Source organism: Siphateles boraxobius, unplaced genomic scaffold (assembly GCF_051911475.1).
Source record: "Siphateles boraxobius isolate OS27281-9 unplaced genomic scaffold, OSU_SipBor_1 66, whole genome shotgun sequence".
NCBI lineage: Eukaryota > Metazoa > Chordata > Actinopteri > Cypriniformes > Leuciscidae > Siphateles > Siphateles boraxobius.
In genome coordinates this window covers 14,458,973-14,472,055 of record NW_027509193.1, presented here as the reverse complement: position 1 = coordinate 14,472,055, position 13,083 = coordinate 14,458,973, and the positions used below count along the sequence as shown (strand labels likewise).

Below are 13,083 nucleotides of genomic sequence, written 5' to 3'. Positions count from 1 at the left end.
ATAAGTGACGTTATTTTAACATTTTCTGTCAGATCAAGGGTTGTCCCTCTCCCTCTCTCGCTGTAATTTTTTTAAACATTAAATATTATGTCATTAATAAGAGCAATTAATGTATGCTGTCATGTAGAACGGGTGATCGGTACCTTTATTTTGAAAGATGAGCCGAACGTTTGATACGGACTTGTTGATGCGACGGTCACACTTGCTTACGCCGCTTTTCCAACTAACGTTACCGTCTACAAAAGAAACGACGGATGATCCAAAGTCCAAGGTATTCTATATGCATTTATATGTACATTTCGCGTGCGAAATGCAATTCCTATTTTAACAGAGAACTTCTTCTTTTTAAAACACACAGCAAAGCATTATTAGTATTTATGCTACCAGCTTTGTCTGTAACTTACACTATTTTTGTAGACCAGGCTTTGCAAATGTATTAGAAATGCTATTTTCAGAACAAAACAAACAAAAAGGGTAAGATACTTCAAATTAAGTTAAAGATATTCAGATAGTTTAGTTTGTTTTATTTCATTTGTTAGTTAGCCAGACATGTTATATTGATATTATATTTAAAGGAGAACTCTGGCGCAAAATGAACCTGTGGTGTAACGTTAATAACACATTGGTACCGAGTCGACTGTTCTCTGGGATTTGTTTTCATGATAATCGAGTGTAAAGAGTTTTATCTCTAAAAACTGTTTAGCTTATAACGCTAGTATATGGGGCATATAATAAGTAAAAAGAGATCGCTAGTTAATACCACTAACAAGGCTCAAAATAGCCCCACACTAACACGGTAGCTTAATGAGGGTCTCTACATACAAACCGAAGCACTGATAACTTTGTAAGTGTACAGACAGTTTAATAATAATATACGTTATAAAGACAGTACCATTGCGGAGCCATCTTTGGGAAACAGCCTCAACCAGTCGAACCACGAACGCTGGTCTAAGTGAGCTGAACTTCCAAGTCACAGTTCAGCTCGTAGTAGGGCGTTCGTGGTTTAAGTCCTGTTATGAGTTTTAGTATTATTTAAATGCTAATAATGCATAATTAAAACTAATACCGAAACTCTTACCACGCAATTAAAGTGTAGATGTATTGTAACATACAAACAAATTTTCTGTATATTAAAAACCTTAAATATTTATTTAAAATATTAATATGAAAGTCCTTGGATGCAACTATATTCTTACTATTATAATATTATCAAACTCACTGAAAGACTCGGGAGATTAGTCTTATTCCAAGCATACAAAGTGATTGTTTTGCATTTCTGATGATTGTGTGTGTGTGTGTGTGTGTGTGTGCGCGCGCGTGTGCCTCTCTGTTTTGCAGTTATTTTCTCATCTTGACATCTTTCAGGATCATCTGGGTGTGTGTAATTATGTGCACGGCCTCATAGTCTCTTAATTTCTCAGGAGGGGGAGTGTGTTTGTGGTCTCTGTGAGACTAACTGAGGACTGGAGAGCCAGTAACAGGGTTTTTATCAGCCTCACATTGAGGAGTATTTCTGTGAGTGTATGCATGTGTGTCATCATGAGCGACGTCATTGATTTGGACAGACAGATCGAGCAACTCAGACGTTGTGAACTTATCAAGGAAAATGAGGTCAAGGCGCTGTGTGCCAAAGCAAGGTAATGCCTACACTCAGGTGTTTAAGAGACCAGATGTCTCATTATACATGCATTATTCGTTTTTTTCTAAATGGTTATTGCTGATTGTTCTTAAGTTTTATATCAGTATAGAGTTGATTATGAATTAATGTTGCAAGTGTTGTTGTTTTGCTCTATAGGGAGATTCTTGTGGAGGAGAGTAATGTTCAGAGGGTAGATTCTCCTGTCACAGTGTGTATTTCTTTATATATGTGTACTATATAACTAACTTTTCATAGGATTGTGCTATTTAAACTAAATCACTATTTTGTTCGCAGGTCTGTGGAGATATACATGGGCAGTTTTATGATTTAAAGGAGCTATTTAGAGTAAGCAATTGAGAATGCAACATGGCATTCATTGAATTCACAATACATTTACTTTCAAATTTGTATTGCCCTTGGTAGATCCGTTTATTTTAACCCAATGTGTGTGTTTTTAATTCTAATTGTTGTCCTCTGGGTTTTCAGGTGGGGGGTGAAGTTCCAGAGACAAACTACCTCTTCATGGGGGACTTTGTGGACAGAGGGTTCTATAGCGTTGAGACTTTTCTATTGCTGCTTGCATTTAAGGTGCAATATCTGTCTGAAGTTCTTGAATCTTGTTTGCTTGTAATGTTATAGCTGCGTTAAAGTTGTTCTACACTCTGTAGTCTGTTCTATTCTCAGTTCTTTGTTTATGCCTTCAGGTGCGATACCCTGACCGGATAACGCTGATCAGAGGGAATCATGAGTCGAGGCAGATCACACAAGTGTATGGCTTTTATGACGAATGTCTTAGAAAATATGGCTCTGTTACAGTCTGGAGGTACTGCACAGAGATATTTGACTACTTATCCCTCTCTGCCATTGTTGATGGCAAGGTAGGTCCTCTTATATTTTAGTATCTTTCCACTTTCCATAACTTTTACATTTTTCTACACACACACACACACGTTAGGGATGCACCGATATGATTTTTTTGGCTGATACTAAACAACTGTTGCTATACCAATATTTGTTACTTGCGGTCTTATTTGAACTTTTGTCGTTAAAATAGATTTTTTTCCTTCGCATGTTTTTAAGACCTTACACGAATTTAAAGAAAAAAACACAATTTCACTTTTCTAACTTTAGCTAGTGTGAAATGTTGCTGTTTGAGCATAAACAACATCTGCAAAGTTACAATGCTCAAAGTTCAAAGCAAAGGGAGATATGGACAAACTATTTACAATATGTATTTAATTACATTGTGAATTTTTTTTTTTTAAAGAAACGTTTTATAATAAAAACATACAACAAGGCAGATATTAAATAGAGAGAAGCTTAATGGTTGTAACGATTGCCCCCGGGATGTAATAAACTCTGTTTGTAAACAACTAATTAAATGTCATTCTGCCGTTTAGTGCATATATTACAACATCTACATAATGAGCAGCAGACAGTGGCATGTGTCACTAAGCTACTGAAGGTGCCACAACATACGGTGACATGCTCCGCAAAAATGTCAGTGGCACATGACGCAATCCATCAGCACATGCCACAAGTTTTATTGGCACATGCCAATAACAACAGGATGTGCCACTGCGCATAGTGGCATGTGCCAATGGCTTATGTGCACAAGATGCCATGACACTTAATGTTAATACCGCCTCTGATGGTTGGTTTTAAATTGATAAAAAATCGTCGGATACATCGATGGATCTATAATACACTCACGCACACACAGTGTCTCTACTACACGCGCATACACACACTCTCTCTTTCAAAAATTCAAGGGTTTTTTTGTGTGTGAATTTGAAAGAGAAAGTATCTTATGCTCACCAAGGCTGCATTTGTTTGATCAAAAATACAGTAAAAACTGTATTACAATTCAATTTTAAAATCTAACTATTCCTGTAATGGCAAAGCTATTACTCCTGTCCAGTTACTTATTTGAAATAAGAAATCTTTTGTATCAGTGTAAGACAATTATTTGTCACTTTTGATCATGCTGAATAATTTTTTTTATTTTTTTGTTCTTAAAAAAATAAAATAAAACTTACTGACCCCAAACCTTTTAATGGTACTGTATGTATGCCGTTTTGCTCCCCAGATATTTTGTGTGCATGGTGGGCTTTCTCCATCTATTCAAACTTTGGATCAGATCCGAACTATTGACCGAAAGCAGGAAGTTCCTCATGATGGACCCATGTGTGACCTACTGTGGTCTGACCCTGAGGGTGAGAGACTAATAAAATGCAGCGTAAAGGAAGGACCTTTAATATGTTGTTGACCTAAAGACCTAAGATTGTTTGCTCCCTGACTTGTTTCTAGACACCACAGGGTGGGGAGTGAGTCCAAGAGGGGCTGGATATCTGTTTGGCAGTGATGTGGTGGCACAGTTTAATGCTGCTAATGATATCAGCATGATCTGCAGAGCTCATCAGCTGGTCATGGAGGGCTACAAGTGGCATTTCAGTGAGACTGTGTTAACTGTGTGGTCTGCGCCAAACTACTGTTATAGGTGTGTGGGTTTTTTTCACTCTTACAGTGGTTCCATAACTTGTGTGTAAAAATTATTATTTAGATGTAAGCATGCTGCTTTTTATGACTTAATTTACATCTAAGAAATCTCTCACCAGGATTTTTTTTTAAATTTCCTTCTCTTGTTATATTTTCTTAGGTGTGGTAATGTGGCAGCCATTTTGGAGCTTGATGAGCATCTCCAGAAGGAGTTTATCATATTTGAAGCTGCACCTCAGGAAACCAGAGGCCTCCCCTCTAAGAAACCTGTGGCTGACTACTTCCTTTGATTTCCAGTCCAGGAGGACATTTGGAAGCGTCAGAAACAACACCTGTATAGACTGCCTTTTTTAATGCTTTTTTTTTTTTGCTGGCCAACTTTTATCTGCACAACATCAGTACTTCTGTGAATGGAACAGTTACAGCATTTAGTTCTCATTTCTCATAAGCTTTCACATTCCTTCCTCAATACCAACTTTTTCTTACATCTTGTAAAATCTCTTTGAAACTGTTATGACTGTCCCTAATTATGTGGTAGTTTTGTATTTTTAAACTGGTTATCTTTTCCCAACAAAAATAAAATTAGTATGTTTATATATTTGGATATATAAATCTGTTCAGAAATGAGCATATTCATGAACTTGTGGAATACAACTGCTTGTATTTATATAACCAGGGTTGCATATTTGTAATCAAGTAAGAGGCGATCAAAATGTTTATATTCGCACCTCAATAATTTAAAGAATATTGTGTCATAGACCATGGAAGAGAAGCTTTCAATGCAAGCGATAAATCATAAATGTCAAGGACCCGATCATACATATAACTCTTATAAATTTTCAGGAGCTCTGTGAAAACTTGAGTCACTACATTGTATATTTTGATTTCACAGGTTTCATATGGTAATGGAATCTCATTGATGCGCGCACATATATATATATATATATATATATATATATATATATATATATATACATAGTGGGTAAAATAAGTATTGAACACATCACCATTTTTCTCAGTAAATACATTTTTAAAGATGCTATTGACATGAAATGTTCACCAAATGTTGGTAACAATGCATGCAATCCATAAAGGCAAAGAAATTAAACCATAGATGTCCATAAATTAGGTTATGTTTAATAATGTTAAATGATACAGGGGGGAAAGTATTGAACACGCTTACTGAAATTTATTTATTATTTTGTACTAAAGCCTTTGTTGGTAATGACAACTTCAAGATGCCTCCTGTATGGAGAAACTAGTTGCATGCATTGCTCAGGTGTGATTTTGGCCCATTCTTCCTCACAAACAGTCTTCAGTGTCACTTTTGTTTGTATGGAACTATTAAAACAACACATGTTGACCAATGTGCTTTATATCATCTCAGTAAAATAGACAGTAGTCTATAGAATACACCAAAAAAATTGTACAATAGTAATAGAATACATTATAAAAAAATATCATGAAAAGGAAAAATAGGCCATGGCAAACAAACGTGTCTTAAGTTGTACTTCAAAAACATGTACTGAGTCAGCGTCCCATGTAACCTAATGGTAAGCTATTCCAAAGTCTCTTGGCGTTACTACCGCAAATGCCAAATCCCCTTTCTGGCTTAACTTGGTCCTTGGAATTTTAAGCAAATTTGGAGTTGGCCCAAGGTAACGTTCACATCTTGAACCAAATACCAAATTGCAGTGCCCTTAATGCACACTTCGCTTCGGAGCGGTATTACATTCTAGGCACGTATCCCATCATGCATTATGTTCGGGAACTCATTGTCCCGAAATCGTGAGATGTCGAGGATAACATTACACTGTAATTTAAATTAATTAGATACATATAATTTGGTAGTAGAAACATAAAGGTGTTTCACATTTTATTGGTGCAAAGATTAGTATGTATAGGACTATTTTGTACAACATTTGAAACTGTTTTTATCACTTAATTAGAGGCACCACAATTTAAAATGTGTCTTCTGTTATTACATAGCGACTACTGAACAGACATGTAGAGGTTTATTTTAAAATGCAAAGTATTGAAAATATAATAAATAAAAGCTCTGTAAACACTTGCATTTTTTGCAAGACTAGGTGTGTCCCATCAATAATCAAAAGTTCTACACACACTTGCAGTCTTTGCGCCTATTTGAACACTCATGCAAGTAGACAAGTGCAAAGACCCTAAGTGAGGGTATTGGACAAGACGTGTGTTTAAGTTCATTGTTTCATCTTCATCAACCTGCATGGTAGATTGCAGCAGATTTTTATAAAAAATCTCTGTATATTTTTCCATTGTGTTTTTGGGTGTGTAGTGCCATTTCTCCTCCAAATGTATAGGCTATATCATGCAATCCAAAGAGTTGAATTTTGGTCTTATCTGACCAGACTATATTCTCACAGTATTTTACAGGCATGTCCAAATGTTGCACAGCAAACTATAAACAACCTTTAACATGCCTTTTCTTTAGAAAGGGAGTCTTGCGTGGAGCCATGGCGGTTGAGTACATTTCTTATTGTTTTCTTTTAAACAATTTGAAGATTGTACCTGCTATTTCCAGGTCTTTCTGAAGCTGTCCACAAATGGTTCTTGGACAACTGTTCTGATAATTCTATTACCTCATCTGTCAGAAATATTGCGAGGAGCACCTGGTCATGGCCTGTTTATGGTGAAATGATGTTCGTTCTTTCGACTTCTGGATTATGGCCCCAACAGTGCTCACTGGAACATTCAGAAGTTTTGAAATCCTTCTGTAACCAATGCCATCAGTATGTTTTGCAACAATAAGGTTGCGAAGGTCTTGAGAGAGCTCTTTGTTTTTACCCATCATGAGATGTTTCTTGTGTGACACCTTGGTAATAAGACACCCTTTTTTAGGCCATCAGCTTTAGTTTGATTTATTTGCATGTGTGGATTGCATGGTTTGTTATCAACATTTGGGGATGTACAAAACATCTTTTGTACATGGGGCCTGTTTCAATAAGGAGGTTCAACCAACTCTGAGTTAAAACTTGAGATGGGAAACTCTTGAGTTTTCGGTTTCAGAACAGCTGAATTGAGCTCAATCAACTTGTAGTAGGTTGACTCTGAGTTAACCACTAGCACCACGACTATGAAAAGCCACGATCAATGGAGCTCCGAAATTACGATTCACCATGGCAACAGCACCCGACAAAAAGACGTCCACATATTCCGAGTCAATACACAAGTATAATTCTTATTCACTGTTATATTATCAGGTGAAAACTGACAGAAAGGTAAGTTATTGAACTAATACTCATTTTCATGGTATCCCACAGTCAAAAAATAAATAAATGTGGCAGCAACTAAATATGAACAATAAATTCATAATTCAGTCAGTTAAAACTTTAAGCAAAAGGTTCATGGCTGTAGGCTACATGACTTTACAAACATTTGACATGTTAAATAAATATAATTCAGTATCTATTTCAATGTGCAACAGTGTTTCCACATAGTTTTCACATAATTAAATGCTATCTAATCCAACCTGTTAATTTTTTTTTAATTAGGCTAATGAAATTAACATTTGACTTCTAATGGGCCAACAGCAAGAAGGCATAGACTGGACCTGCACCATCACTGATAGATGAAGAGGAGATATTCACATACTGGAAGAATATTAAAATCCAACAGGAAAAAGAATAACTGTTACTTTTGTACTTGTAGGAAATAAAGATGACCAAATAAATTGTGAATAATTTGTGTGCATTGAACAGCTGTGGTGGTGGTTACGGCATATATCTCAGACTATCCTTCCATTCCATACAGTAATCTCTTTCATTTTCGGGAAGGTGCAATGATGGGAATATGCATGTCATCAATGCATCCAACCACATTGGAAATCCTAAAGGAAAATCTAATTATTAGGTTACTTTCAGAGGTCACAGCAATATGTTATCAAATGAACGTCATTTATCAGATTAGCCTCGTTTAAATCGATTTCTCCACCACTGCCCTGCAATCCTGTGAAACTTCTCTTTGATGGATTTCATGCGTTTGTGTGATGGAAACAACACAAAAACTCTCAGAAAGAGTGTAAGAGATTGAGGCACATTTTTCTTCCCACTCTGATACAGCAGCTTTACTAATGTGCTCTCTCCGATGTTATATAGAAAAATGTGCAATTAATGAATGTACTGCACTGCAAAAAAAAAAAATGCTTTTCTTACTTAGCATTTTTGTCTTGTTGTTTCCAGTCAAAATATCTAAAGATTATTAAATCAAAATGCATTTACGAAAAGAAAAACTATGGGTTTATATAAGAAAACCTGCTCTCGACCAGGTTAGGTTCACAGAGTAAGTTACCATGGTATAAATTACCCCTCTCTCAGATACGGGCTTGACTTACTCTGCTTTCTCGGGTTTGACATACCTCCCATTCTGAAATAGAAAACCCAGTTTGCCTCATTTCAGGGTTAACATACTCAGAGTTTTCACTTAACCTCCTTTCTGAAACAGGCCCCTGGTGAACATTTCATGTCAATAGCACATTTAGAAATATATTTACCGTGGAAAATGGTGACGTGTTCAATACTTATTTTACCTGCTGTACATTATGTATACAGTGCTTATAGCATAAGTGAACACACCCATGCTAAAGTTGACTAAAAAGAGGAATAAATATATAATCTTTCAGAAATTGTCATATGTCATATACAATTATAATGCCTTAATAAAAAAATGAGGAAAAATCCAACCTTTAAGAACACAAATTTCTTTGTTAATGAATAATGTATTGTAAATAAATAAATGTTCCTTCTTAAAATACAGTGGGCAAGTCAGTACACCCGTATGTTAAATTCCCATAGAGGCAGGTTAGATTTTTATTTTTAAAGGCAAGTTATTTCATGGATCCAGGATAAAGTCCCCCATCCTGATAAAGTTCCCTTGGCCTTTGGAATTAAAATAGCCCCAAATCATCCAATTCCCTTCGCCATACCTAGAGATTGGCATGGTTTTATTTCAGTTAGCCTAATAGCTGGTTTGATTTACATTGAGAGATGATTTTATGGAAAGTACCCCATGCCAATCTCTAGGTATGGTGAAGGGTATGTGATGATTTGGGGCTATTTTAATTTTAAAAACAGTAATAAAGTATCACAGATGCCTTTAATTTAATTTTCTTAAATTATTGGAATATAGCACAGCAGACAAAAGGTAAAGCAACACACAGAGTAAGTGTACAGTATGAGATTGCTTATTCCTTTGGTTATCACAGAGACAGTACATGCATAAGCTGACCAAGTTCTTATTCAGGTAATAGTGTTCAGTTCAGTCTAACAAGAATAATCAGCAAGCCTTCATTTTCGGTAGCCATGATTTTAAGACAGTGCACAGATATTTTGCTTATTGGAATGCAAGTGTTGAGATGGGTCACACTCCATATTAATATGTGCCAGCACCAGAAGTGATTTTTCTAGTATTATAATTATGTCTCCAAACTACAGTTCTTATGCAGTCAAATTAGATTTTCCTTCATTTATGTCACAGCAGAAACACACTTTTACCGGTTACCAGTGGGCATTCCTTTTCTTAGCAACTGTCTCTAGGAAATGCAAGTGATTCGCATAGAGGTCCAAGGAGGAGTCAACATCAATCCAACTCACTTGACCAGCATCATCGCCTGCATGCAATGGAAGCTCACTTACACTATTGCCTAGATGGAAAAAAACTGAATCAAACACATGGGGTAGAACAATGTACTTATATTATTGTTTCATCAATATACTGTTTTTACCTGATTCATCATGGAAATTGACCGCAACTGTCTCCATCCAAGCATTATCTGTGTTTCTTGGATCATCTACATAACCTTTATACACCTATAGAAAAAAGTTGCTGTGTTATAAAGCACTGCAACGCTTAAGGTGTGGTCACACTTACCATTGTTCATTGTGAGATGTGATTCATGCATCACTACACTATTGACAATGGAGCTTTTGTCTCGCAAAATTTCAGTAGCAACTCAATGCAGTACATGAGATCCACGGGGAGGAGTCAGATCAAGATTCAAGGGGTGGAGATGGGTAGGATTAGGGTTGGGTTTAGGGATGAGGGGTGTGTTTAGGGATCAGGGGGCAGTGTTGGCTAGGTTTAGGTGTATGTAAGGTGGGAGGAGTTGGATCTGGATCCGACTCCTCCCCGTGGATTTCATGTTCCGCAGTGAGAACCATCTCCAAAATTTCACTAATGTGGCTGCACCTTTAGACACTGAAAAACGCACATAAGCACATGATCTCACCTGAAGACCTTCTGAGCTGAAAAGCTTAGTGATTCGCTTTTGGATATTTTCCCTCTCACTTGCTGATGCTTGCAGAGAGTTCAATGCCTCTTCTGAGAACTCGCGCTGCAATGTTTGAGAAATGCGCTCCCCGGGGTCCACCATACCCTGAACACACAACAACAAAAGATTATAACACTATGTTAGCACATTAGCAGAATGAATAAAAAAAATAAAGCTTAAAAATCCCCCCACACATGCTGCTCACTCAAAATAACCATTCTAAAAATTTGACTCAAAATGTATTGTGTGAGATAGTCTCTGTTGAAAATATATAATAGATAAATGTTTACATAAGCATCGCAGTTTATACTCACCCCTGGGATGGCCCATTCGCCGCAGTCCAACCTCTTGATGGACACAAATTGCAGCATGGGTAGTTGTGAGGTAGTGTGGTGGACACTTTGTCCTTTCGAGTCCCTTTTCCACCTGTATGAAGCAGCCGCAGGAAACGGGAATGGGTGAATTGTTTCAAGCATGTGAACTCTGCCACATTGAAGACGAAATACCTTGCATGGCATGCATGGAATTGTTAAACCGGTCATATGGTCATATGTGCACTTTCTGTAAAGCTGCTCTGAGACAATGTTTATTGTGAAAAGTGCTATACAAATAAATTTGAATTGAATTGAATATGGGAGAAAGACTGTAGTTGAAAGGTTGGTTACCATTTATTATGATACATTTCTAGTACCTGGTAACTATTGGATCAGCAGCGTGGTTTGGACCCCACCTTCCCAGTAATCCTCTGCCCTCGAGTCCAGTTCTTCCATGTGGATTACTGAGGATGATTTACAGCAAGTAGATTTTAATAAGCAGCAAATCAAGCCTTGTGAATATTGCAAATATTTACATATTTTGGATGACCTAATATTTTAATGTTTTGAATCTCTTCATTTCATAGTAATTAATTTTGCAGCATCGACTGTTATTGAACTGGATTCAGTAGAGCCGCTTAGAGCTGAACTGAACTTTTATAATTACACTGAATCTGCTTTGATACAAGCGCAATATAAATAAAGGTGACTTGACTTTGACTCACAGTGGTTTTCCATTCTGGATCCGATATGGGCCCTCGTGGCTTCTCCTGTCCACAGATCCATCCAAGGAATTGAACTGTAAAAATTTGCTAAAGGAAGTGTAAATAGTCTACATGAATTAAAATAAACTTTTACACATAGATTTAAAAGCATTATCAGGTATACCGTTTTAATTTTAACCACTATAATTCTATTGTGCATTTTTAAATCTGTAAGGGAAATTTTCAGTGCAGCATTTTGTTTTAAAAAATATAACGGTAAATAATGAAAACAAATAAAATAATATATTTATTTGATTATTTATTTTCATTACTCATGGTGCGTTTTACACATGTTGTTAGTAACAACATATGTAAAGCGCACCATGAGTAATGAAAATACTGCAAAATACAATTTGTTACTCACCCGATCTCTCGGTCAGCCCAAACAGGGTTTTTCAGCACAGTGGAGGCCGTATAGTTAACAGGGCTGTACTGGGGCCAGTCTGTCTCCCAGTCAACTTTGTCATCTGGGATAGGAAACCGGATTGTGTCTGAGCCAGGATATACTGGACAACGAGCCTTAATGTGCCCGACAGGAGACATATAGACAGATATTGATGAACAGCCACTGGAAATGCTGTTAATGGCGTTCTTCCTGCTGAAAATGGGTTAAAATAAACAAAAAAGACAAAACACAAGGTACTACAAGAAAACGTACATTATTAAGAAATGAAAAAGCTGTCAAACAACTACAGCTTCAGAATTTAAATTCATTTAATTAATTAATTCAGTACAGTAATTTACATACCAGATTCCACTTGTACCAGCAGAGTACGGAAACCTAAGAAGACTGAACACTACTTGCGCCGATGCAACCCAGTTACGGGAAACGGTTTTCATTCCAAAATAATAAATGAAACCCAACAGTAACCAGGAAGTGAGAGATCAGCCCAGCCTTACACTGACGTAATTCATGCGGCTTGCTGTAATGATCACGAGCCACTAGGGTGCTCTGCTGTATGATCTGTAAAATCTCTCCGTCTCTGGTTTTAGATTTTTACATTTATCATTTATTATCATACAAGGACAGTCGTACCCAATATAATGGACATAATTTATTCCTTTTGGGACAGGTTTAAACGCGTCAAATTATAAATAATATTATAGTTGCCAGTCTGAAAACAACACACACACACACACACACACACACACACACACACACACACACACACACACACACACACACACACACACACACACATATATATATACATATATATATATATATATATATATATATATATATATATATATATATATATACATATATATATATATATATATATATATATATATATATATATAAATTGTAGTGCTGTCAAATCGACAAGTTTTTGTTCACATTATAGGTGTGTGTATATACGTACATATTTCTATATATATATATATATATATATATATATATATATATACATATATATATGTCTCTCTGCGTTTATGTGTGTGTATGTATCACATAATGTATGCATGCATAAATAAATCGCGATTAATCGATTTGACAACACTAAAATTATATTATAATATAATGATGGAAAATATGCCGAGTTCGTATACTACTTTCTTGCA

General features: G+C 36.2%; 2 protein-coding genes across 3 annotated transcripts; one reads left to right on the top strand and one right to left on the bottom strand.

Moving 5' to 3' along the window:
- Positions 1 to 6: 6 nt before the first annotated feature.
- ppp4ca (protein phosphatase 4, catalytic subunit a) lies at positions 7 to 4,734 on the top strand. The gene is made up of 9 exons (XM_077212613.1): positions 7 to 271; positions 1,339 to 1,637; positions 1,796 to 1,847; positions 1,934 to 1,984; positions 2,126 to 2,227; positions 2,344 to 2,517; positions 3,729 to 3,855; positions 3,950 to 4,139; positions 4,299 to 4,734. The coding sequence occupies exons 2-9, from the start codon at positions 1,528 to 1,530 to the stop codon at positions 4,426 to 4,428; spliced, it is 936 nt and encodes a 311-aa protein (XP_077068728.1). The 5' UTR covers positions 7 to 271; positions 1,339 to 1,527; the 3' UTR covers positions 4,429 to 4,734.
- A 4,519-nt stretch (positions 4,735 to 9,253) lies between these two features.
- Positions 9,254 to 12,426, bottom strand: nudt9 (nudix (nucleoside diphosphate linked moiety X)-type motif 9). 2 transcript variants are annotated; one of them, XM_077212464.1, is made up of 8 exons: positions 12,266 to 12,426; positions 11,882 to 12,112; positions 11,479 to 11,565; positions 11,131 to 11,217; positions 10,754 to 10,865; positions 10,398 to 10,544; positions 9,894 to 9,978; positions 9,254 to 9,812 (listed from the first exon to the last, which is right to left on the bottom strand). In XM_077212464.1, the coding sequence occupies exons 1-8, from the start codon at positions 12,355 to 12,357 to the stop codon at positions 9,667 to 9,669; spliced, it is 987 nt and encodes a 328-aa protein (XP_077068579.1). In that variant the 5' UTR covers positions 12,358 to 12,426; the 3' UTR covers positions 9,254 to 9,666. The 2 variants fall into 2 exon arrangements, with proteins under 2 accessions (XP_077068579.1, XP_077068577.1); XM_077212462.1 differs by having other exon boundaries at positions 11,882 to 12,115; positions 12,266 to 12,422.
- Between the last annotated feature and the right edge of the window lie 657 nt (positions 12,427 to 13,083).